The following is a 27149-nucleotide window of genomic DNA, read 5'->3' as shown; positions in this document are numbered from 1 at the left end:
AGATAAAGTAACAATTTATGGTCCAGCATGAGGTTGCACATGAAATGAATAATGCAACAGACTGAATGAGATCTTAGAATCTATTGCTTTTGAAAAGATGACTGTTGTTTAAGAAAGAATGTTCTCTCTTAATTGTATTGTACTGATGCTGTGTGCATTCCAGTAGAATTTTAAACTGTTGCTTAAAGTACAATATAGACAGGCAATTATGGAATATACTTTTTTTAGTTCTGTCACAAATGCACTAAGCCAATAATAAATTCACAGATTACAAAACCCCATTAAGCTGTGACAGTTAGTAATTTGTTGTGGTATTTGAAATGCACTTTCTAATTTCACTTTTTACTCTTCAGTACAGAGGAATAAATCCACAATAGAGTAACTTCATGGAATGTAAGTCCATCAGTTTCAGAAGTGGAAAATCTTAGTGATAAAATAATTACACTTTTTTTGATTTTTTTTTGCAACATCATTGAACCTGCCAGTACACAGTTTTAATATTAAGTTTCATTTACTTTGAACAGAACAAATAAAGAGAACAATACTTCCTTCTAGGCCAACATCTGATTCCTGCAACTGTGTTATTAATTGTGGTGACACAGTGTAAGTAAAAAGACCTTCAGATTTGAAAATTGCTGTGGAAATGTAGCTCTTTTACTTGTTTGTTTTAAATGCAATACCCAGACCTCAAAATTCATATTGCAACTTAGGAATAGTTACAGGAAAAAGGTCTGATTAGTCTGATGAACAACAGATGGTTTGAGCTTCACATACACTAGTTTTCTCCCAGTGCAAGACTGGCAATTTCATTTCAGATGCTCCAGTCTAAACCAGATCACACATCTGAATTTTTCTAAGTATTCCTTCTTTAACAAGATTTAAAGTGCAAGTAGTTATTTAACCTTTTTTTTTTTTTTTTTTTTTTTTAACATGATTCCTTTAACAATAGCCCTTTTAAAGATGTTAAAAAATTATGTGGATGAATAGTTTATGCTGAACCACACAATTTGAGCAGCAAAATACAGCTAGAGGGGCCAGACAAGAATTTCTTTATTATCCCAGGTAATAAGGTGTAATGAAATATTTAGGGTACACCAACATAGCTGTATTTGATTAATCCAGGCATGTTAGCAGAAATAAGGCTTCTGGATATCTGTGAGATTCCAAGCCTACATTATACATAAAGAATGCTGCTAATAAAACTCTGTATATTTTAATGGAACATTATGGAGTAGTCTGAAGTTCCCCTTCCTGCGATCTGGTCTATGTAATCAGACCTCTGTCCTCCTGCAGATTGCTTTCCTCTTCTTGTTTTATGTATCACACTATATAAAACACCCATTAGATCAGAGGCTAAAGTTAGGATCCTGTTTCGTTTGAAATAACTGGGCAGCAGCGTAATAAGCTACCAAAAACTTGTATCTGAACTGCTGCAAACCGTGAAACCAGTGCAATAATCTACAGTGATCGGGGTCAAGTCCTAGGAGGTAACCCTGCCTTTCTTTCTCAGGCAGAGTTTTTCACATTTTAGTAGGAATTTTGCCAGTGAGAACCTCAATATGAAATCTGGAATTAAGTCAAGAAAAGACATTAATTGTTTTCAAGTCAGTACCACTGAAATAAAATATAGGAAAAAGGATTAAGCATTAATTTGAAATAATGAAAGGCATTCTTTCAGAACTTAAGATGAGATTTGGACCTCCTCCCACACAATGAATAAAGCATTTCTGCAGAATGAACTTCCCAGCAAGTAAATGAAATTAAATGTAACACATTGCTGACAGCTGTGTTTTGTTTTTCTGTCTGTTCTGTGATGGCAAAGGTAAGGTATCTTGAAAATATTCTCAAAGTCCAAAGAAAAGAGATTGTGAAAATACTTACATGTGTCACTGGCTTCTTAATGTACCCATACATATGCATATGTGTGTATATATGGCATATATAAAGGAAGTTAATATATTAAGGGATTTTTTAATTATTTATTGGAATAACTATTAGGAATTATAGTTACTATTAGGGATAGCCATGCGAAGGAAGTTAAAACTGAATTAAGAAAAAGAAATAGTTTTTAAAGTTGTTCCAGGAACAAGTTTAGACATACAATTAAAAAATGTGCATTTTGAGACATTTTTGTGACTGAAAAAATTACACTTGTAGTTCCCTTTCTGTTTTCCTTCAAAAATAGGGTGTGCTGTAAGCTGCTTGTGCCATCAAAACTGAAAAGTTTTAGGAGCTCTCTTTTAAGACAGGGAATAGTATTGGAAGGCAGAAACCCTTGATGTGATTTAGTGCCCACCAGTAATTCATACACATTTTGAAAATCTGCCACAATATATGACAGGTCTCTCAGGCATCTTGTATTTAAAACAGAATTATTTTCTGAATATGCTGAGTTTTGTCATTGTTTTCTGATTCATTCACTCATCATTCAGTGTTTAGAGACCACACATACTGGGCATACTTCTGGTCTCATTCTCACCCACGAAATTTTGACTTCAGTAGAGTTGCACGGGTGTAAATTAGACTAGAACTTGGCAGGAGAAAGCTTATGATTATATTTGGCAGAGGCAGCAGACTGCAACTTTATTAACATAATTAACAGCTACAAACACACCCAACAGGCCAAAGTAATCTAGTGACAGAAGAGAGGTCTTTGTAGGAAAGGATCATTCACGCCTTTTTTTGGTGTTCTGCTTCTTGTTCCTGAGTTCCTACTAAGGCTTGGAGAGCTTTCAATTGAGCTGTAATTCAAATTCATACGGCTCCTACAAGACACCTTGAACAGACTTTTGCTGATGAGTCTATAGGAACTGTCAGCAATACGGAGATTACTTCAGAAGCGTGGTGGTTGAATTGAACTTTACTTTCAGATGTTTTGCTTTTTGAATTAAATTGTTGGACAAGATTAATTGCACGCAGTAAGAGATTTAAATGAATAGCTTTATAAAGCATTAAAGTTCTAAGTACGTCACATGGGAAAAAAGCTGTAAGGTTTAAATGAATAAATGTATTTAATGCATAAAATGTCTAGGCTAATTTTTTAATTCCTTTACTAACATCTTTTATTGAAAAAACATACTTTATTCATCCATCTTAGTTATACTGCTGTGGTTGTGGTAATTTAATATTCCTGCTCTTCGCTAATCTTCTGGTTCAACAGAAGTAAACAATAGCTTTCATAAATTAAAAATACGCTCTTCAGAACATGCTTCTAAAGATAAAAAACAAGGCTGTAAACATTTATGACTGAAACAAACTAGATTGTTCAAATACTGCCATGATGTATCATGTATATCAATATGGCACTGATATCAGTTAGAATGCAAACAAGGTTTTAAATGATGTGCCCCTTCATTTCAGCTGGAGAATCCGCTTTACACCATCTGCCTATCAGATGGTTAGGAACCAGGACTGCGTATTAATGCCACATGTTCGATTTTCTTTCCCCTTGTAATGGTTAGATTCATATTGCTAATAGCTGTGCATGAGCACTGTCGATGAAATTTGTGTGACGATGGAGTGATGAGATATTTATAAAGCTGCCTGTCTTACTGCATAATCAGCAGGAAGAATGCCAGACATAAACAACTTATCAATTTCAGAATATTAATGACAACTGCCATTGACTTTCATCCATTGAATATTTTGGCCTGGATACTTTTTAACTGTTCAGATATATATTTGTAAAGAATAACAAATATCTAAGTGGCCATTCATTGTGATCCTTATTTCTCTCATTTCAGTTGCCTGTATCAACTTCTGATTGTACTTGAAGATAAAATTTCTGTAGTGTAGAAAAGTGTGCACCTCAGAAATTCCTTAGCTACTTGTAAGAGTAAAGTGATAACAGCAAATAATGTTTAGGTCAAAAGGCTTTTCAACAAATTTTGATAACATTTACCCAATTAAATACCCACACCTGAACTTTAAAGTTTAGAATTTTGAAATATACACATAGATACATAGCAGCTTATTCATCTCCTCTGTTTATAATTTGACTGCTTTTGCTTGTAAATCAAATGAGGTAAGTCAGGCTCTCTGCTAAAGAGGAAGCTTTGCCTTGTACAGTGCCACAGTATGCCACAGTGCACCAGTAATTGTAATGCAAAGGGCTCTAGTAAAAGGCTCAGGACCTTCCTTGTCACTTGCTTTGCTACATTGTGGCAGCCAAGGGGTTAGAAAAGGAACAGTAAAGCAGAAACTGTGCTGTAGGCTGGAATTGCTGTGAGTCTAGAGTTTAAATGAAATGCCAAGGTAATAATTTCAATCATTTATGCAGTCATATGAGAGAAGGAATGAAATTAGAAGTTTAATTTCTGATTATTTTTTTTAAAGTAACATTTATTATCACAAACCTTATCTTGCAAAAATTGTACCACAGAACTAAGTGATCTGTATTTTAGTTTCCCGGACCCCATCCAAAGGTTATGGCTTCCTCTAGAGGGAAGTATTATGACCTGCTTTGGAGAGAAGCACTGAAGTATACTTTCTTGCAAATTTTGTAGCAGAAGAGAGTTTGTATTATAGCAGTTCTGTGACCGGGTCATTACCCCAGTGAGACATAATATTTACAGGTGGGCTCAAAAGCCCAACATCCAGTGTCTGTTTAATATGATATTTTTGGAAGCACTTAAAAACTGCTGATCTGGAAGTGCAGTCACAGCCAAAAATTTGAGGCCTGCTGTTGTATTCATTAGTTGTATCATATTTAACTATTCCTCCGAAGGATTGTTCTTTAAAGATGCTAGTTTTAGCTTGTCAGTGATGTATATTAAAAAAAGGAAGTGTAGGTTATTGTATTGTTTAATGAGCACAGGATGCAAACTGAAGTTCAGAGGTGCACCATTGCCTTTTCTGTGGCCTAATTTAGGGACTATAACCAAATTTGTGTAATGTATAGCTTCATATCCTTCCTCTAAGGTAAAAATACCATTGGAAGCAATCCACGTTATTGTCAATACCTTCTTAAGATCAAAACGTGACCAATTAGTAATAGTAGAAGAAGCTAAAATAAAATTAAACCCTTGTATTTATCCACCTTCTGATTTAGTGTTTGGTTTTTGGTACATCTTCTTCTACCTTAAATAGCAGTTTTCTAAGTAATATCAAGCTGCCTGTGCAGAATGCAATTATCACTTACTCGCTAATCCTCATTGCACTTGGAGGTGTTAGAAATCAGCCTGTGAGGACGGTCAGGAGGCTGGAAATGTTTGCTAATATTTATGCGGTCATGCGAAGAAATGAGGGAAAGCAACCTTGAGTCAAGCCACAATATATTCAAAGGCACCTCTTTTGCCACCTCATTGCTTTCCCCAGGATGACAAGAGATTCCTCATGTCTGTTCACCTTCTGCCTTCTTCCCGCTGGATTTTGCCTTCTGTCTGTCCCCATTGCTGGCCGAAAACATGTCAAGAGTGAATTTATTTTCCATTTAAGGAGGCAAGGGAGATAAGAAGAGGCCCTTGGATGCAAAGGTGGTAGCAGTATTTACCTCAGCAGCCTGGGATTATTTGCTTATTTGGTCTTTCCTGCTAAATTGCACTCCTCATGTGCTGGGCAGCAGTCTGGGCCCACTAGAATAGTAAGTTGTGCAGTTAATTCCTCTTGAGATCCATAAGACACTTCACACCTCTCAGAGCAGCTGAAAATCAGGCAAGCAGGCACCTTTAAACTAATTACACTGAGTTTTTCAAGTCTTCTCCACAGTCAGGGCAAGAATCTTGATTCAAAATGACTGAGGGTCTATTCTCACAGTGGCATCACAGGCTGAGGACTGAGATTGCATAATTGCCTGAAAGATACCAGGTTTAATGCCTTCTCTTTAATTTCTTGTATTTAATTCTCCTTAATTTCCATCTCTGCTTCTTAGATCAGTCATAGGCAGCTCTCATGAAGTTTGACACTGACTTCTCTCTGTCACCACCCAGGTTGGGGCAAAGAGATGTGAGTGGGTAGCAACAGCCTGGTTTGGGCGTCGTGAAAGAGTTGTCTTGCCTTGGGGAAGAGGGCAAAAATTTAGGCTTTGATTAAAGACCGTATTTAATTTTGAGTTTTGTGGGAGTTACTGGACTGTTTCTCTAATTGCTTTTGTCAAAGGAATTTTCCTGGTTTTGTCCAACATTCTTGTAAATGGCTGGATGGCAGAAATTTGGTTTAGTAGAAGAGCATTTGGTTTTCTTGAAGGTAGCTTTGGGATTGAGATTAATTGGGTTTTAGTAATTCTTCTTCTCATTGATATGCCTTGAAGTTTTGAGAAAGCAAAATAAGTGTTTTACTGATGTTCTGTATTACTAACCTTTTTTGTAAAAATGCTTCCTAGAATGACTACATCTCCTTGCTGCTAGGTGTGAAATGAAAAAGAAATGTTTGAGTTCTTTCATCTGTTAGCAATAAATAGAAATTATAGACCTGTTTTTTTTCTGTTTTCTTTAGCATGGCTAGCATATGAGATCTAAAGGTTTTGGTTTTTTTCCTTGATAAGTACAGTTATGTACATGTTCACCTATTAGGAGCTGGGCACTTAAGACACTATTTCAAAGGCATGTTAGAATTCTGAAAGCAGGTACTTCTGTCTCCAGTTAGTTATGATTGTGTTGTGACTTACTAGGTACATACATACATAGGGCAGACATACAGAAGTAGTTCTCTAGATAGCATCAGAAACATTTTGCTTGAAAAAGTTGATAAACTTCAAGTCCAACAAGAGGAGTAATACTTTGCAGTGTTCTCTATTCACTACATAGCATGCATAAAGAAAGAGCAACAGTCTTAGTCCCTACAATAATGAAGAATCATAGAATTAAGTATATTAAATTTTGTTTATACTTCTTTGCAGGCCTGACAGCAGCAGCTGCAGCGGCAGCAGCTGCCACCAATGCCGCCATAGCAGAAGCAATGAAAGTGAAAAAAATTAAATTGGAAGCTATGTCCAACTATCATGCAAATAATAACCAGCATGGAGCGGACTCTGAAAATGGAGATCTGAATTCAAGTGTTGGTAAGTCTCAGACATTGTGTTATTGTATGTCCGTAATGCTCCGATATTTTATTGTAATGCTGATTTTTCTGAAGTTCCTGCTGAAGTCCTTGATTTGGTGTAAAAAGTTGCATATTTGTTTTCCTTTCCTTACTGCTTTTAGCTCTATTTAGTATCTGACCTTTACACCAGCGTTCAGCGTTGTTACTATTACAAAAATATTCTTTCCTTTGCAGGTTACTTCTGCAGACTCCAGTTAATATTTTCCATGAAAGAAAGTGGTTTGATTGCTTAGAGTTCATTTTTCAAAGTACAGGTGGGGTGACAGATGATGGTGTCAAAGCGAAATTTAACAATGTCTCCTGCTCAGTGTGCTGGGTATCGACTTTAGGTAATTCAGAACACAAGCTTGAAAGCAAAATATTTCATACTTTCATGTGCCCTGTGACAAAAGGAAAACATACATACACAATAAATTATTGCCATGCTCTGCAGTTCCTATCATATTTTATTTTAATGAACACATTCTTAAAATGTAGTTAACAGGTTTTTTCCATTTCTTAAGCAGCCATCAGCCACTCTTGTTCTTTCTCAGAAAAGAATTGTTTCAGTATACTTTATGCATTTGTTTGGACAATTTGTTTTGCTAAAACATACTTCAAAGCTAGAGTAACTTTTTGTTGTTGTTGATTAAATCTTTAATCATCTGTGTGTGTCTGCTGTAAAATGTTTTGTTATGCCATTTCATTGTATTGGCTCCTTTTATCATGTTGAGACAGTATTAACAACAGAAATTCAATGACAAAGAGGCATGTTCAGAAGACTGCAGGGAAGATGGTGCATATTGGAGAAAAATGGCTCAAGATAGGGATTTTTTGTTGGTTTTTATTTTGGCTCTTTAGTTTTATTTATTTTTTAGTTTTTCATCTCCTAGTATATTTGAAGCAAATCTTAGAGACTTATGTACTAGCCTCAGCATAAATAAATGTGTTTGTGAACAGCATTTCTGTGCAGTTTGGTAGGCATTGGACAGCTATTATTTAGAAATAATGTGAATTGCAGTTCAAAGAACGAGTTCTCCTAGGCACACGCTATTTTAAATAACAACAATAAGTATCCATTACTGCTTAAGGAGACAACCAGATTTTTTGTTTTCCTTTTAAAGAAAGGCTTTGAAATGCTTCTGTGATGGCAAAGAAAATAGCCTTCAAATAGTTGTGTTAGCACTCAATGTGTGCAACCACTAGAATATTAGTGGAAAGATTGTCTTCTTGGAGACAAGACAAGACCAGGTAGAGAGCAGGTGTCTTTGAAATCTGGGGGGAGGAGAGAGCTACAATTGAAGTGGAAGGACCATGTGGCCCCTAACATACTGGAGGAAAAGTGAAATAATAAGAGTTAAAAATGTCAGTACAAACTGGGAGGATAAAAAGTCTATACTAGAACTAGAAGCTAGTTTTGATTTGCATTTCAGACTTAGCTGAACGCATTATGTCAAATAAAATGTTCAAATTTTGGATTATGGGACTGTTATTCTGCTTAGCATTTCTAGTGTGAAATCACTTGTACGTCCATGGAAATATAAAAGTTAATAGGTAAACATGTAAACTGCGTGAAGTATTTGTAAAAGAGTGAATGGAGGGAATATCTGAAATTCCATTGACTTAAAAAATATCTACTTTCAAATCATTGTTTGAGGCATCATTTAGATAGCTGATTTGCTCTTATACAGCTTAATCAGTTTTCATGTTTAAGAAACATGAAATATTCTAGCTATTTTAGTAGGGTAAAGTTAGCGAAACGAGATTATTTATTGTCATTGTCAAAATTTCCTCTCAGAGCCTTAGCCCACATGTTAACTTCAGTTAATTTCCTGATTTAGCTGAATGAAGAATTCAGCTAATTCTGTTGAGAAAAAAAAATGGCTCTTCTGAGTAGAGTGAATAGCATTCCAATAGTCTCTGTTCCATGAGGAACAGCTCTGGAATTGCAGTGTGCTTGTCTGTGCATCCAGTTTTGAGCTATACTCTTCCTATGTTTTTAGCAAAACCAGTTTGCATTTATGTTTGTTGTTTTTTTTGTTTTGTTTTGTTTTGTTTTGTTTTTAATTAAGTCCTATCTAGTGTCCTTTATCAGTTATGCCTATTGAATCACAGAAGTGATTCCCACTACTACTAATCCCAGGGTATTATTAGGTTCATTAAGAGTTAAGTCTGTAGTTATTAGCTGCATTTTTTAAAATTTGCATATTTTATTGTCCTGGCATGAACCCATATTTAAAAAATGTTGCTTTGTAGTAGGTGTGTGAATTTATTTTTCCTCATATTTTTTTCAGAGTTTTTAATGTATTTTCAGGTAAGCACTATCAAGTCCATGTATCATTAATGATTTAAATTATGTCCTGTTAGCCATGAATTTGAAATGTTACATTACTGAATCTTGACAGGAGGAAGGAATAAAACAAAAGAAAAGAACCTGATCTTGGCTTATATTTTAAATTATATGATGTGCCTGACCAAACTGAAAAGAAATAAACAAACTATCAAACCAGGCTAAAAACTTAATTGGTACATCTTTTTCCCATATGTAACAGGCATTATGGTGTATTAGTGGGCATGGATTGATTGTACTGTGTCTTGGGCGGTTCCAACACCAATGTAAAAGAAGAGAAACAAAATATGGGTTCTTGAGTTGAATTGTCAGGTTTGCTTCTGATTTGTCTTGCTTTTTAGTTTTAATCAAATGCTTAATGGGAATTATAGAAGTCATTTTTGTAGATGAACATCATATTATTATACAGAGCACTACAGAAATTTATTAACTTGGTCCTTGGAAGCAATGGCTAAAAGGTTAGTGAGTGAAGGGAGTTAAAGGAAGCCAATGATACCAATAAGTAATTATTTTATATCCCACAGTTTGATATGGTAACCTTGAGCTTGCATCCTCCCACCAGAATTATCATTTAAGAAGGGGGAAAAAAAGGAAAAAAAAAAAAAAAGATTACAGAGGAATCAGAGTGAGGTATTAGCGCACTGAGTAAAATATATGGCTGCAATGCCTTTCTCCCCCATCTACAATCAATTGGATTCTTTTAGTTTAATATTTACTTGCTAAGATGAGATGCTAGTCTGCATGGTGATAAACAGTCTGCTACTGGCATCTGAAGGTGACCTGTCAGTTCATATGGACAAATCTCCTGCTTACTGAAATGTACAAAATAAATCATTAAAGCAGGCAGGTGCTCATTCCCAGATTTAAATCACCATAGATTTATGATTTGAATTAATGCTTCATTTGGTCATAGAAATAGATGCTGAGACAAATGATATGCAGTGGTTGGGGCTTCCATACTGTAGCCATCCTAATATTGATTACTGAGATGTCTTTGCAATCTCTTGTTTATATCAAGTACTGTCTTGTGACAGTTTGGCTGATATGAGCTACATTGCAGATAAGAAGGAAAAATGTCCTGGGTTCTTTTTAGTGGCAATTCTACATACCACATGCAGGATAGAGAAATTGTTGTTGTTGTTGTTGTTGTTTGTTTGTTTAAAAAATGAATTCTGTATGGCAGCAAACAAAAAAAGATTATGCTGTGTGTTGTTCTTTTCAATCTAATTGCAGAATTAAAAGAAAGAGAGTTACAAGGTCAAACTTTATTTTTCATTTAAGATGTTCTGCTCTTTGTCATATTAACACTTCAGGATGATATTACGATCAGTTGTGTATTTACCATCTAATACTCCAAAGTTTTAGTCAGAGTAGTTCAATTATTTCCCTGCTGCTGAAGTACTTATTGCCCTGCTATCATACTTCATTAACCTGCAGCAGCAAAAGATAGAAGCCTTTGACAATAAATATGTTTATAGCTATTTCTGTGAGCTAGGCTTTGCTATCTATAACTTGGTAGGAAGTGAAGAACAGTCCCTATACTTTTGCTTCCCAAACGTTTTATAAAATGAAAACACTATGCACACACTTTAGGGAATACTCAAAGGATTTGTAAAGACCTTTGGCACTTGCTAAAATCTGACTCATAAAACTTGTAAACAACTATCAACAATAGTAAATTACTTGCTTAGTAGGAAATGAGTTCATATCTATTCAAAATGTGATCTCAAAACAGATGTCCCAAGAAAATGTCATTGTTTAAACTACATTCATACAAAAAAAAAGCGCTATTATTTCTTTAAGGAAGTGAAGCAATCATGAAGACTTTGGTGTTCTCTGTTTCTAAACACAGTTAGGAACACAAGGCAACATTTTACACTTGGCTAGCATGTTAATCCATAAACAACCACAAAATGTGTTGAAAATTAAGAGGTTTTCTTGGCATGTTAGATTTCCTGTTCATCTGCATTACCTTGCAATATTTAAAATTATGAGACAAACACAAGGTTTCCTGTGATCTGTTGTTCAAAAGTAACAGTTGCTTGCATACTATTATTCTTTTTTTCTTTTTTTTTTCTTTTTTTTTTTTTTTTATATCCAGAATCAGAGATAAAATTATTTAGGTGAAATTATTTTTCTCCAGTGACCTTGCCCAATAATAGAACAGTACAAAATGCAGTAATTTCCTTTTTCTAAACACACATGTCTATTTTGAAGGAAAGAATTACTTTTATGGTTTCAGGAAAAAGTCTTGGAGACCTTGAAAAAGCAAATAAAAGGAAACAGAGAATGCAGGCCACTGAGCACAGCTCTGCAGTTGCACATCTGATTCTCTGCCTTGGCAATGTTAATGAACCTCAAATCCTCCCTATAATTAGATGAGGGAATTGCTTATATTTTCAAACAGATGATGCTGCTATAATGAAACGATTGACAGGGAACTTAAGACTGTCTACAGTACAGTAGTAATTTGGTTTCTGGGTCTGGGTTTTTTGTTTCTTCTTTTTATTTTCATTTTTTTTTTATTATTTTAAACTGTAAAAAGAAGATTTGCTGTAGATACAGGTCCTGGGAGAGGTAGTAATTTACACAGAATGCTATGACAGGTGTGTTAGTGTAGCAAAGAAATAAAATGAAAGTGAGAGGAATGATGGGCAGGTACAACAATTTTTGGGAGGGGGTGTCCTGTGCTTATTCTGCTTGGGTTCTTTAAAAGGGGCCGAGACTCAAGAGAGGTATCCGGATTGAGTGCACAGCTGTAACTGCTGATGAGCTAATTGCTCCTTATCTCTCAGCCCCATTCATCTTCATTTTTTACCAATTACTGAGAATTATCTGTGTTCTCAGTTGGATATGAGAGTTAATCCTTTTTGGTTAAGCTGGCAGTACTGTGAGCAGATTCCAAATCATAGGGTGAAAAAGCCAGAGCAAGCTTGTTCTCAAACTCTCTCCAGTTCAATAACAGTATCACTAGTTCATAAGAATTTTTCTATTGTTTAACAGATTAAACACCAGGGTTTTTTTCACTTTAGTAGTTTTATTAGTATGTATTTTTCTCTTAGCATAAACTGAACGTGTATATTCCTAGATGGATGTGCCTTCTAAAAATGTTCACTTGCAAAAAAAAAGAAAATAAGATAAACAATAGCTTCAGACCAGAAAGATTATTGGCAGTATTTCAGTGTTTATTGAATGATATGTAACACTTCTGTTAATGACAAGACTTAATGCAACTTTGACATCATGGGACAGAAGACAAATGCTTGCCAGTGACATATATCTACTTTTGTAAACTTCTTTGAGACCTATGGATGAAAAGTGTTGTCTAGGTGCTAACAAAGGCCCTAAGGACAAACGTGCTATGTTGAGCACATCATATTTAAAACTAAAAGAATGCTTTCATAAACCTGTTCTTTGGGAATGCACAGACTATCAGACACAAATAATTTTGTAATAGGTCACTAAACTTTGTTTTGGAATTTTACTTGTCTTCATGATGGCATGGGGAAAAAAATATCTTGAAGTCTATTGACCAAGAATTTAGTTTCCCCTGATCTGCTTCCCTAGCCTTTGATGTGATTGTTAAATTTGCTAAACAAGGCAATGAATTGGATGTCATGATCTAAACACTGTTAGTAAATTAAGGGAATTATTAGCAAAGATTCAGCATTTCAGGTTGGACAGTTTGTTGAGTTATAACAAAGAGTCCCTTGTCTACATTAAACTCTCGCTGTGGGATTCATTGTAACAACTGTAGAAATTTGCATCCGAGTTAGTCACCTTAGACTCAACAGACAGAAACAGGCAATTGCAGGGGGTGATCCATCTCATCCTAAAGTAGATTTAAAAAGTAGGTCAGATAAATTGCAACTTACAGGTGCTTAGTTAAATGAGTGTATCTCACTCTCTATGTGTGTAATTAATATTTTCTGGAATAGGATTTGAAGGAGTTAACAGGTCTTTTCCTAGACAGTGATGCAGTAATGGCAAAGTAGTGCCAGAGACAGAGTGAAATGGAAAAGCAAAACAAAAAAATTTACTCCTCAGAAACAGCAGGTGAGAAGTTCAGGTATTTGTGAGACATACTGAGAGAACAGGCTTCTAAAACTGCAGAAGCAAAAGCTTCCTCCATGACATTTGTGCTTGGGCCTGCTATGAAGCTGTTAAGTTCATGGAAAAATCTAAATTATTAAGTCTATCTTGTCAGCAAGATTAAAAAAAATAAAAAAGGCTATTTATATTGTTTGATCACATTTACTTTATTTCCTGTTCCAGACAAGATAATCCTAATTGGATAAATAGTCAGATAATTTAATCTTCGGTGTGATTTTTTTTCTTTTCAAAATCCATGCTTTATTGTTAGGGTCATTTTTCTTTTTTAGTAGTGCCTTGTATGAAAATAATGAAATTGTTAAGCTTGTACTCAGCTTTTCTTCATTGTTATTTGTTATTACCAGTAAATATACTTAAACGTGATGCTGTGGATGTGGTAAATTACTAAATGTAAGCTTAGTACACACCTTATTTTTCTAAGTAGTTATGCTAGTCTATAGGATCATCTCTCATAAATATTAATTAGAAGTTACATTTTTAAAAGAAAACACTAAACTTGATTATTATTAGTTCCATTTTAGAAAATAATTTCTATGGCATAATGTGTGACAGATGAACCTCTCTCTCACATGTGAATTGAATCATCATAAAAGTATGCTTGTTTTCTCTTATAGACATATAAATATGCTATATTATGCATTAAAATACTTTCTGTGTAGTTATGTAGACATTGAAGAAATACAGAATTACTGTTTTCATTCCTATATAGCACAAAGGACCAAAAAAAGCTGCTTTCATTTTCAGAAGAGAATTGAAAAAGTACATCCTTTTCTTACTGTAGCAGGTCTGTTCCAGAATTATGTGAACTAGGCAACATCTCATTTTGGACTTAAAGGTAACTTGATAAAGATAAATCCCGAAGGGTTTTGTTTAATCAGGATATTCTGGGGGGAAAACAAACAAACAAACAAAAAGCCATAGCCTATGCTATGTTGTCTGTGTTCAAGGGAGCATTTCTGAAGTTTCTCCAGGTAATGGGGAAAGGCAACTGCAGTGCCAAAGTCAGGCATCCACTGTAAGAAAATTTCTTAAATCAAGTCTGTGCATGTAAAAAATTGCATACTGTGGCAATTTTTCAAGACACCTACTTATAGGCCTTTTCTCATCAATAATGTCAGCAGGATCTACATGGAGATACATTGCCCTTGTCTCAAAGTTTGCATTCAAGTCTTAGAGGTTCAACTTTTTATGACCAGATAAAGCAGATAAATGAAGGCCCTATGGCTACAAAAATCAGCATGTGAAATTACTACATCTTTTATATGAAAGAAAGTAATGTGTGCAGCAGAGAGAGGGGACAGGCAAGGAAGGGAATGATACAGTCCTGTGAAGAGCTAGGCAGTTTATTCTAGAGGTTAGAATTTCTTTTTATTTTCCTTAAGTTCATCATGTGACAATACAGGTAAGGCACTGAGCGTGCTCTTAGGCTATGTCTCTCAGATACAGACATGAAGTTGTCTATTTGCTGCCCCATCTTGACTGCCAGTCCAGTTTGTATCTGATTATTCAAATGCTGGAACCACAGGACTAATACTTCTGTAGAAAACCAGCTCTTAGTCTTTTGAAATTTTTATTTTTTTTTTTTTTTTGGTGAGGTATATTGACTTCTTCTTAGTTTACTTGATAGGGTATTATTTGATATTTTTTAAAATGTAGAATTAAGGCTATGGAGAGGAGAAAGTACTTGAAGATCTCTGTAACTTTTCTGCTCAAGTCAAGGAGGAAGCTTCATGACCTCCTATAAATCCACCTTTTGCACAGCCTCCTGCACTGTTTTACGTTGCAGAAGCAATTTAGCCATTGCATTGAACGTGTCCCTTTCTCTTTTTGCATTAAAAACAAAAGCATCTGGAGTCAACACTCCTGTGAAGTGCAGCTCTGTGCCTCTGGTGAGGTGAGAGGAGACAGCTGTTGCACAACTGACCCTTAATCTTAATTGCACACTAACTGGTCAAGGTGCTTGAAAAAATAAAGCTGAATAACATAAAACACAATCTGCAGTACCTTGAAAAACCTCTGTGTATTTTTGACAGTGAAGATGGAGACAATAGGAATACTTGATGGACCAGACAGGAGGGGACAGGATTTTAACATGGTTTTCTTTAACAGCAGGCCATAATCGAGATGCAGACCCTTGCATTTATTCAGTGCTGAGAGAATTACTAGTTTGATAACGACTAGGAATGTTGTTATTAAAACAGTATGTGCAGTTCATTTTCAACAGTTTTGAATTAGAGTCTGCACTAATGAAACGGATACGGTTTCTTTCACAAAGGGCAGATCTGTTAGTTAATATAGCTGCAGCAGTGCCTTGTGGACCATGCCTTTAGCTCTATTTGTATTTCACAGCATGATAAGCAAAGAGTGTTGATTTTCAAGGATCCTGCTGATGAAAGGTAATGGCATTATTACATCTTTATCTCAAAAACAGAACTGCATGGTAAATGATTTTTTTTTTCTCCCCCATGCCCCTTCTTTTTTTTTTCTTCTTTTTTTTCTTCTTTTTTTTTTTTTTTCTGCTACACAAAAGGTTTCTTGGTTAGAATCCTTTTTTTATTTCTTTGAATCATTTTAGCCTTGGAAATGATACGTTATTATTTAATGTCTGCACAGCAAGCCTGAGAGCACCTAATAGCGAATGGATTGGAAGTGAAGTGCCTCCTGCTCACAGATATGGATCGGCTCAGTCACACGCTGTACCAGCTGTCATCTCAGCCATACTGCTGTGATTTAATTAGTCTGTTTATGTCCTTTCTAATAATATTTCCATCTCTATGAAAGGACAAATGCGGCAGGGACTTTTTTTCCTCTCTGGTTCTGCAGACTGAAGAATGTGGCCTACATCTGATATGTTGAAATGCAGGATTGAATCACTATTCCTGTCACTTCAAGCTGTTGATAAATTGTTCAGCCAAGAAGTGTACTTACTTCCTTGGGGTCATTTGTGGGCTAGGGGGCTGTAATCTGCATAGGGGGGGAAAAAAAACCAGCACAAGAGAAAGACCACAGATAGTGGTTTTCTCTTCAAGGAATCAAGGCACACTATGCTGCTGAGCTTTCCAACATACTGAATTTCTTAAAAATATTTTTTCTCTGAGACTGAAGAATTGCTTTATTTGGATTTGAAGAAAGGGTTTAGTCGTATTTTAACATTGTGACCATTTTGAGAACACTACATATCGTATTGGGTCATCAATATATTTTTAGAAAACAATGTTCTGTACAAAATGGAGATTAATTTGTTCATACTGAAAAAATGCTACCAGTTTTATAAAATAACAGTATTGCACTATGGTGGGTTTTTTTTTTTGTCCCTTATATTTCCATTGCAAGGTGCTTACAAAAATCACCTAACATGCCTAGAAATATTTATATAAAGAAAACCTGGTCATGCTATTGACTTTGCTTCAGGCCCCTGAGGAATCAAATGCACATCTTCTTCTGGTCTTTCCGTCCCTGTCACTCTGCCAAAAATCCTAATAAATGACAATATTTGGTGCTTCTGTGGCTGTTCCTAGTGATGAAGTGATAATCTCCCATGTCTTTCGGCTGATCAAAGAAGAGAAAGGCAACCTTTGCAGTAAGAAAGAATGCTTTGGCATTTCCCAGCATGAGATTTTGTAGGCTGTTGTGAAGGAGGCAGGTATTTCAAGTTGGGGGGCAGGGATCAGCTGTCCACAGAGATTCCTGGGACAGCAGCAGGGAGAAGTAACCTCTTTTGATCTCCTGACTGCTGAAAACTCTGAGTTTTCCCTGTTTGTTGTGACTTTCTTGCTCTTTCTTGCTCTCTGATGTGTTTGTCAGTGATAAAGTCTGTGATACAACTGTCTCTTTAGAAAGGCCCCACAGTGCTTTTTCTTTCCTTTTTTATTTTATTTTATTTATTTTTTTTTTATGTTGAAGAACTTTCATATGAATGTGGAGTGCTGCAGACCTTGATGCTGCCACTGCCATTGAGTTTCACCTAAGCTCAAGATCCAAACTGCAGACATTGCTTTACCAGAGTGGGGCACAGGCTCTTTGGCCATTGAGTTCCTAGCAAAAAATTTCCTCTTGGGAGATTTTAGAGAACACTTTCTTCGTAAAGTAACAGCCCTTTCTGTGACTTGTAATCATTTAGTTTTAGATTACATGTTAATGTTTTCTAATTTATTTCTCCACTTGCACTATAAGGGGACTACAAGTCCTATTCACAGAAAGAAAAATTACCATTTTAAATTTAATTCTGCTTCACTTCAGAGTGAAGCTTGCATTTTAGAAGATGAGAGAGGCCTGCTCCAGAAGAGCTTTGATGTTAATAGCTAAGGGATTTTGAACTTTGGGGTGCCATGTAGTTTCTAACACTATATTTTAAAACAAACAAAGAGTTTCTCTGTCACTGCAGATTTCCCCCCTCCAGAGCCTTCCTAGTAGTTAGAAAACCGTGTTAGCAACTGCAGTCTCAAATCTCATCTCAGATTTCATAATATTGCCTTATCTCAGCAATCAGAAGAGAGGGCATTGCCTTGGTAGAGTTCTTAATGTATTAACTTTATTGTTAGAGAACTATGGAGGTTGAAAAAAATCCCACAAACAAAAAGCTTTCAGGTTGCTGTCTTGGATCAAGGGAACAAATGTTTAATATGCTTAATATCCTCAATATTATCTAGCTCATTTTTAGCTCAATACATAAACAGGGCTGATTAAGTTATCTTGACAGAAATATTTTGATGATAGCAAACAAACTTAGCAGTAAGCATTTGACAGCATTATTTATTAATATGATAAATGAATTGTGAGATGTATGATTGTGTGATGATGCATTCATTTACTTGTTCTTTTTTTTCTTTTACTAATCTCTGTCATGTTGGATTTATAAATGGAACTGAGTGACCTTTGAAACTGCGATGGAAATTAAGAGATAAACACAACTTGAAAGGACAAACCAATTAATATAAATGTGTTAAAAATAAAGAACTTATTTCAATCAATTGCTATCTATGTAAACCTTTGGGCACTTAGCTGAATGAAAATAGAGCAAATAGATTATGTGACATAGGGACAAAATATACTTTTAACTCATCTGTTATTTAGTAGAGTTATCGTCCAAAATATATGTAACACAACAGGAAGACCAAAATATATGCTTCATTGTGCTACAAAGTTCACTGAGAAGTTACAGTTCCTAAGGTTTATCTTTTTCTGATAATCAGAAAACTTTGCTGATGGTGTTCTTCATTTTATCTTTTACCTTACTTTTGAATTTTGGTGAATACTTAAAGTAGCCTCTATTTCATTTGTTTGTGCTTTTCAGCACTTAAAACTGAACTTCTGAAACGCTCATGCAGTATTCTTTTAAAATATCCCAATCCAGGAATTTCTAAATAAGAGTATTCATTTCTTCTACAGTTGCCTTGTAATGATGAAAACATTTATCACCCTGAAATCAATACAGATGTCTTGGGCATCCTTGTTTAAGAAAATTACAGCATCTCTCTCAACCTTATTTATTTTTTTTTTCTGAAGAATGAACCTTTTGTTATATGCATTTTAAACTGCCTGCACATATTGTTCTCTTTACAGGCCTAATTAGAGAATATGATCAATTTAATGTAAAGGTTTCAAAATACCGCCATTGATGCACAACAAGGGGGGTGGGAGAGGAAAAGAAAAAGAAAGAAATACAAGCTTGACATTTTAAAACACTCACATTTGAAAGACTTTCACTACTAATTGATTTTTAAAAGAGTTCTGTAGAAAAGTGAACTCAGAAATGTTTGGAAGTGCTTTGGCAGCATGCCAGAACATTTAGTACAATGCATAACCAGACAGTTTCTGAGGCCTTACTACAACCGAAAAGATATGTTCTTTGCCTTTCTTAGTCTAATTTGGTATCCCAGCTGCACACTTACAGATTATGCTGGGTATTTTCAGTATCTTGTGGACATCTTTAAATGATCAGTTGGCACAAGGCAACAACTTCCCTGCTGTCATAGGCAGGGTTAGGCATCACAACAGTTTTTCAGTACTGAGATTCTCTTTTTATTTCCTAAAAGAAGCTATAATTATGAATCAAGGTTAATTTCATTATTTTAGGATGCATTTTGGGCGTATTTGTCTGCTAATATTATTTTCCAGCATGGATCAACTGGCCAAAGTCTGTAGTTTCTATTTGTCTTCATTACAGTTAACAGTTTCGTGTGGAGCAAAAAATGAGGGCTGGTGGTTTCTTATATTCTGTCATAATTTTCTTTAAAATTACCTTTTAGCTTGGACAATGTGACACTGCCAACTCTATAATATTTTAGATTTCTTTGTTAGTTGGCTGAATTTGAAACAAAAATCCTCCTTTTTTGTGGAGTATGCACTTTGAAAACCTACATAGACAGCTGAAATATTAATGGAAATTACATCCATTCTATTTTGGAAAAAGAGCAGACGAAATGATAACGGCTAACATTGACCAAAAGCAATTACTTTAAAAGGATACTGCTAAGTATCTGAGAAAAATGATTCCTTTGACTAGTTGTTTGTCAGGCCCTGTGTGGTTTTTATTGATTGCTCTTGAATATATAGCCCCCATGATTGAAAACGCTGCTGGTAATGTCCTTCTTTTTATCGTGCTGAGAGTATCTTATTGAGAGTAATAAGAAAGAAATTTATACAGAAAACAAATACACATTTGAGCTTTAAATTAGCCAAAAGTGGTCTATAGGATTACCTATGATATTAATTTTCTAGCATGTGTCCTTCTCTAAAGCTGGTATTTACAATTAAATGACGAAAGATCGGGCCTTAAAAATTACATGTTAAGCATTTGTTTATTATGTGGTTTGTTCCTCCCCCCCATCTGATTATCTCTATGAAGCACTATCATTCATCTTCTGCTAAGAAGTATACTAAGCTTGAAATGAGTCATACATAGGTATTCAGCTGGTACTGTTTCTCATACATGAATATTCTATCTATGCAGCTGGTTTTACTCCACAATGGGAGATTTCATTTTAGTGTGAGCCTCTGGCATCTCAAAATGCCACCAGTCTATTTAAATGGACACTTGATTAGGATGCTCAAGTGAATGAAGACAGACACAGAAATGGATTTAAGCAGCAGGCTGCAGTTTTATTAACTTAACACTGAAAAGCTTCTGAAACACCGAAAATCTTTGCAGACTCCCCCGCTAAACAAATCTACCAGAGGGCGGATAAAGTTTGTAGGATTTGATTTGTTGTAAGATTAAGTTTTTTCAAGGTCTTTGACTATGTTTCTATCTTTCCTTCTTCCCAAAGCAATGCAAAAGTTATGAAAGGGAGACCTGTGTGCCTTTTTGAGATGCAGAAGTTTGTCAGCAAAATTCTGTGTTTCATTTATTGTTGTGATAAGCTTATTAGTAGTCTTCCAAAAGACTAGCTAAGACTTTGCATTACTTGTAAATTTTCCTTTAAATTGAACTAAAACTCCAAGATACTTTAAAATCCATTAGACTCCAAAGGGAAAACAATCTTTCATGACTCCAACAGTAATTGTTCAGTCAGTCCTGAGGCATCCCTAGGAAAAAAAAAACCCAGCCTCTAGTTCCAATGCCCCAATTACATGGAGGGAGCGTGATGAAGCAGACAGATAAAAGATCTGGACAGAAAAAGGTCTGTCCAGAAGTCTAAATTAGCAAGTGGGAAGTCAGGAACAGTAAGAGATGGAGGCTTTTTGAAGGAAAAATCCATGTCTTGTCCACCAGAAGACTGAAGGTCTAATCTAGTTTTTCACCCCATGGGGTGAAAACCAGTGCTCTTATGGATAACATATCTTCTGTGAACTCTGCAAAACTCACCAAAACATTAATTAGACATCACTTTAAGGCAATTTTTAAGCCTTTCATCCAGCATAATTTTATTAAATCTCTCTTCTCCTCCCTTGAATTGCATGGTTCTTTTCTCCTATGCAGTCTTGTATTGCATCAGTTTCAGTATTTCCTTAATGACTGGCAAAGCACTATCAGTCTTTCTGGAATCCATGTAATGTTTCTATGGTTCATTCTGGCTTAGGAGTCCTTGTTCACTTTGTTTCCAGGGACATACCACATCAGGATTGTTGCAAATGTACAGGCTTTTTCAGCTGTTGTTTTTGTATGTAGATCAGAATTAGCAGTATTTTCTTCGTATGAAAGATAAGGCGGGTAATTTTTTATTAATTCATGAATGTGGTTTATGGAATAATGATGCCATGGATGCCAACAGCAGAATTTTTTTTTTGTGTGTGTTTCTCCTCCAAACATGCTTAGTCACTTTTGGGCAAAGTATTAGGCCATATGGATTCCTTGCTACTTCAAGGACTGGAAAATAGTGTAGTCAATTTATGATGACATAGAGCTTAACCAGTAAACTTTTATGAGACCACCCTGGCTACATGCAGACCCCAGCAAGGTGCTTGTGTGCCAGAGTCCCTATTACCAACAGTTTTGTTAATTTCTGGTTCTGCACAAAGCTAGTCTGGATGACCAGAGCTGAACTAGGACTGGCTAAGGACCTACCTTAGTTCTGATATTGAGTAGATGCTGAGGATCATCTTACAGAATACAGGTAAGTGACACTGCAGGAATCAACTTAAGTGTGACTGGACTTGTTAGTGGTTGGTACAGCAGTTCAAGCCAGATGTCACAAACATGGCAATTAATAATGCTTTGCACTAGCTTCTTAAATATTTTAGTTCTGAAGATGTGTTTTTTAATAGAGCTTTCATTTACAAAAATATAAAATAATAAAAAAAATAATATTGGAGGGAACAGAAGAGATAACTCACTTACTTAGACATCAGGTCTGAGTTTGCAAGAGAGCCTAGCCTGTCTTTGTAACTTTCTAATCTCCGTGATCACAACTGATGATCCATGCGGTGGCAAAAATACAAGGCTCATTGACAGGTTAGTAACTGTGGAAATGGCCAAGAATGGTCAGGCAGGTATTAAGGCTTCTCCCTCCAAAATGGTGGCAGAATCATTAGTTCAGCTGAAGTGCATCTACACCAATGCACACACCGTGAGCAACAAACAGGTAGAGCTGGAGGCCATTGTACAGCAGGAAAACTGTGACATAGTTGCCATCACAGAAACGTGGTGGGAAGACTTGCACAACGGGAGTGCTGTGATTGATGGCTACCAAGTTTTCAGAAAGAATAGGCAAGGAAGGAGAGGTGGTGGGGTGGCCCTCTTTATTAGGGAGACATATGAATGCATGCAAATTAATGAGGGTGATGATAGGGTTGAGTCCTTATGGGTAAGAATTAGAGGGAAGGGTAATAAGGCTGATACTGTGGTTGGAGTCTGTCATAGAACACCCAACCAGGCCAATAAGGCAGACATCATGGTGGGAGTTTGTTTAAGATCCCCCAGCCAGGATGTAGAAGCTGATGAAATATTCTATAAGCAATTGCTAGCCCTTGTTCTCATGGGGGACTTCAACTTTCCATATATATGCTGGAAATAGAACACAACAGAGAGGGAATAGTCACAGAGGTCCCTGGAGTGTGTTGAAAGAGTGGTGAGGCATTGGAACAGGCTACCTGGGGAGGTAGGTGGAGGCACCATCCCTGGAAGTGTTCAAAAAACGGGTAGACGTGGTGCTTCGGGAGCTGGTTTAGAGGTCACGGGGGTGTAGGGCTGCTGGTTGGACTAACTGATCTTGAAGGTCTTTTCCAACCTTAATGATTCTATTGTATTCTCAGTTACTTCTGCCAAAGCGGATGAGACGGTTTATGTCTCATTTTGGGGTTTTTTGTGTGTGTATATGTGTGTATACATATATATATATGTATACACACACATACATGTATATGTGCATATGGATATAAGCTAGGGGCCAGTAAAACTGAGTTTTTTTGCAGGCCTTACTGTTAATCCTCACACATACCAGAGGAGTCATGTGGCAGACAGAACTGCTGCTGTACCGGTATGGCAGCCAGGCTCACCTCACCTTCTCTGATTCAGAATTGAACTCTTTGGTGTAAGTTGAAGCTTTAACTGGAGAAAGAGGCATGAAGAGAGCTCTTTCTTGAAATGCAGAAGTGCTATTTAATGATTAGTGACAGTGGTAGTGGTAGGTTATGGTGGCAGAGGAGATCTAAGGGCAAAAGAGACTTAAGAGGGAAAGAAAGATCAGGGTGCTAAAGTGCTGGTTAGTTAAAGATATTTCTGAATATGCTTCTCCTTTTGTTTAGTGACTGCATGCTCTTCTGTCATATTGCTGTTGCAGCAGGGCTCACATAGAGATGTACATAGGACAGGCTAAGACCCTGGGTCGTCTGTCTTTTGTTTATCTTTAAATGGAAAAACTAATTTGCCAAATTAACAGATGTGAATGACTGGAGATGACGTTAAACTTACTTTATTTGTATTTCCATTTTTTTTCTGTGGGCAGCACTTACAGGTGTAACCACAACTAGAACTGAATTTTTTGCTATGACATGCCAAACCTGTTTCAGTTCTGGAATACTCCTTTATGATGTCACCACCCTCTTCCTGTTTTTCTCAGTGACACAGTTTTTGCAGTGTTCTCTTATCCCTCTGACTCTTCCCATCATCCCTTGATAATTATTTTGGAAAAAATAATATGCTTTCCTATAGCAGTAGCTGTTTCTGACAGCTGTCGGTTTATCAGATGAGTTGTGTAGAACAAAGCCAGCTACTCTTGTAGCCACATCATTTTCTGCTAAATTCTGCTTTGGACTTTGAAAGAGCTTTTGTTTTGTTTTTATATTTTTGTTCAAAACTGCAATACAGCTGTCTTGTCTCGTTGCAGCCAGGAACAAGGAAACAAAAAGTTAAAGCTGATGTCCATCTTATAACTAGATAGATGGAAAGCTGAATGCAATTCAAGTGAGCTTGATAGCCTGACAAAGAATGAAGCAAGTGGGACACTGAAAGCTGAAGAGTCCACATGCAAGTTTTCTTCTATGCTGATATCAAGATAGAAAAATGATTTGTGCAAAGCTCTTTTAGAGTTTGAGGACTGTTATAGCCAAATTATCTGGGGAGCACAGAGAAAAATAATGCAAGACTTACTGTTAAAAATAGCCCTGAATTTTTCATCAGTGATATTCTCTGCTATGAGTCATGGTTGAATATGTTTGTGCAGGAGTGGTAAAGAAGGGATGAAGAGTATTTTAGAGACAATAATGAATTAATGTTGCCATGGATTTTGTGGCTGCTGCTGTGGAATTCAAGAGTTGTCACTATGGAGTTAGGGCTGTTGTGTGCTGCAGAGTACGCAAAAGACCTGTCTTGTGGTGACTTGCTGCAGTGGATGTTAGCTCTAGGGTGTTCGGACTTTAGGTAGTAGTGGTAGGAGTAATTTTTTGATTAATAGTTGGAGGCAATAGTCAGGTTGCATTACTACTTCCATCCAGACGAAAGGGAAGTAATGGTGAAGTTAAGCTATGAGTGAAATCTTAGATACATAGAAATAGTAGAATGTAATTTATAACAACGGGGCTGTAAAGGCATCACTGTAGACATAAGTGTAACCAACAAGCTTTTCAAAAGTCTGGAGTTAAAAATTGTATTCAATTAAGCAGTAAGAAAACTACCTGACTGTCCCCAAACCAAAAAAGCCCCATTAACTCCCACATATTTAGGTAGAATGTTTAATTTCCTATTCAAATGATGAGTGAGTTCTTATTTATTTTGTCTGTTGTACTCAGTTAATATAGGTTTAGGTTCTTTTGTTACCACTTGGAAAGTTATTGCAGTGTCATTCCATTTTTGTGCTGCAAAATTATAAAAAATGAAGTGGAAATTAGTAAAATGTTATCTTTTCTCTGTGTGAAGGAGTGAAAATAGTAGTGTATAGCTTTTTTTTTTTTATTAAGTATTTTAATAAACTCAGCTGTATCTTTGACTTTTTCTAAGATTCCCCCTCCTTACGAACAGCCATTGACAGTTCATGTTAAAACAGACAAAGGCCGTAATGAGAAGGCTTTTTTTTTTTTCTCCACAGTCATAATACAAAATAAAGAGTTATAGTTGTTAAAAATTGGTGTTAGTGTTATTCAGATCACATAAGACTTCCTTTAATTGGCCCTTAATAAGCTTGGTTTAACTGGGATTTAAAGAAAGAACAGTGGTCATTAACATTAGCCAGATTAAGACTCTGTTAATTACCACTGAAAGATAAAGTAATATGCAAAGATGGGGTCTAAAATATTCTTGCACTTCAACAGTCAAGGAAGTTGAGAAATTCCTTGCTAACTGAAATGAATCTCTCCTTCTCTGCAAAAGCTTGAAGAAAAAAGACAGGAGAGAGTGAGAGAAAGAGAGTACAATTATTACACTTAAATACTCTGGCTTAATTAGTACCCTATATACAGAAAAGGTTTCTACTTTATTTTATTTTTTCTGTCATGTGGTGATTTTGTCATAGTACCCTATCAGTCACAGCAGCCATTAGAAAAAAGTTCAAGAAACTGACAATGGGCAGATATAGATATATTCATGGACATCTTCTGTCCATGAATAGTTCCTGACTAGGCAGCAAGTATTTATAATCTGAAATGAGATTTTAATCTCACGTAGTCATTTCTTATATATTATGTATTGAGAGCTTTTCTCCTCTACTACACTAAGTGATAAGTTCTGGTTTAAACAAACTGTTGTTCTCAGTTATTTCCATCTGTATGATTATAAATATTTTTAAAACAAGTAATTCTGTTTCTTCCAGAAAGGGATATGTGCTGATATGTTGTATCTCAGTTTTATGGAATATTTTCACATTCCTGTGTAGTGAGAAGGACTAACAGTTGTGCCAAATTTACTGTTATGTATTCTCATATAATAATAATAATAATGATCTTTTTCACTTCCTTCTCTCTACATAGACTGGTGATCTTAATTTAGAAAAGGCACTAGTAGTGTATTTTCAAAAACTATATTTCTACTCCTTCCTATGACTTTTAATTTTCTTTACTCTGCCTTTACACTGAACAGTTCCTCAATAGCCTGTGTCTATGACATGCATTTTTTTAGGAGATACAGTCATGCTAAAAAATGAAAGAGTAATCAGTTGATAGGTCAGATAAAACCATATATTCTGTTTAATTCAATTTAATATTCAAATATGCTGGATTTTGTTATTGCATTGTCTTATTTTTAGCCAGGCTTTTTTCAGTGATGTCTAGTGATAGGACTAGGGGCAATGGGTGCAAACTAGAACATAGGAGGTTCCACGTAAACATCAGAAAAAACTTCTTTACTGTGAGAGTGACAGAGCACTGGAACAGGCTGCCCAGAGAGGTTATGGAGTCTCCTTCACTGAAGACATTCAAAACCCACCTGGACACATTCCTGTGTGATGTGCTCTAGGTGATCCTGCTCTGGCAAGGGGGTTGGACTAGATGATCTTTCAAGGTCCCTTCCAACCCCTAAGATTCTGTGATTCTGTGTGATTTTTTTAACTGTTTATTAACAATGTAGTTGAAGTATGTATTTTTGCATAGTTACAAAAACAGACTTAAAATTTCATCTTTCCACATAAATACTATAGCTTAAGTATATGTATTATTTTTAAAATTATTTTGAAGATCTGATGCTCATTTGGAACCCTGAGTTGAGGATGCTTGACAGATCAGAGGGTTAATCCTTTGAATACAGAGCATCTGCAAATTAGAAGGAACATTTCTCACCCATTCATACAGAAACTTTTACTTG

At 35.9% G+C, this 27149-nt stretch overlaps 1 protein-coding gene across 4 annotated transcripts in view; it reads left to right on the top strand.

Annotated features, from left to right (window-relative positions):
• DACH1 (dachshund family transcription factor 1) overlaps window positions 1–27149 on the top strand; it is a 357701-nt gene that overhangs the window by 179998 nt on the left and 150554 nt on the right. For all 4 annotated transcript variants that reach the window (XM_051633619.1, XM_051633610.1, XM_051633602.1 and 1 more), the window contains exon 3: window positions 6836–6997. In XM_051633619.1, coding sequence (XP_051489579.1) covers window positions 6836–6997 — 162 coding nt within the window. The remainder of the gene's footprint in view (window positions 1–6835; window positions 6998–27149) is intronic.

The sequence above is a fragment of the Apus apus genome, chromosome 1 (genome assembly GCF_020740795.1).
Source record: "Apus apus isolate bApuApu2 chromosome 1, bApuApu2.pri.cur, whole genome shotgun sequence".
NCBI lineage: Eukaryota > Metazoa > Chordata > Aves > Apodiformes > Apodidae > Apus > Apus apus.
This window is presented reverse-complemented; position numbering and strand designations above follow the sequence as displayed.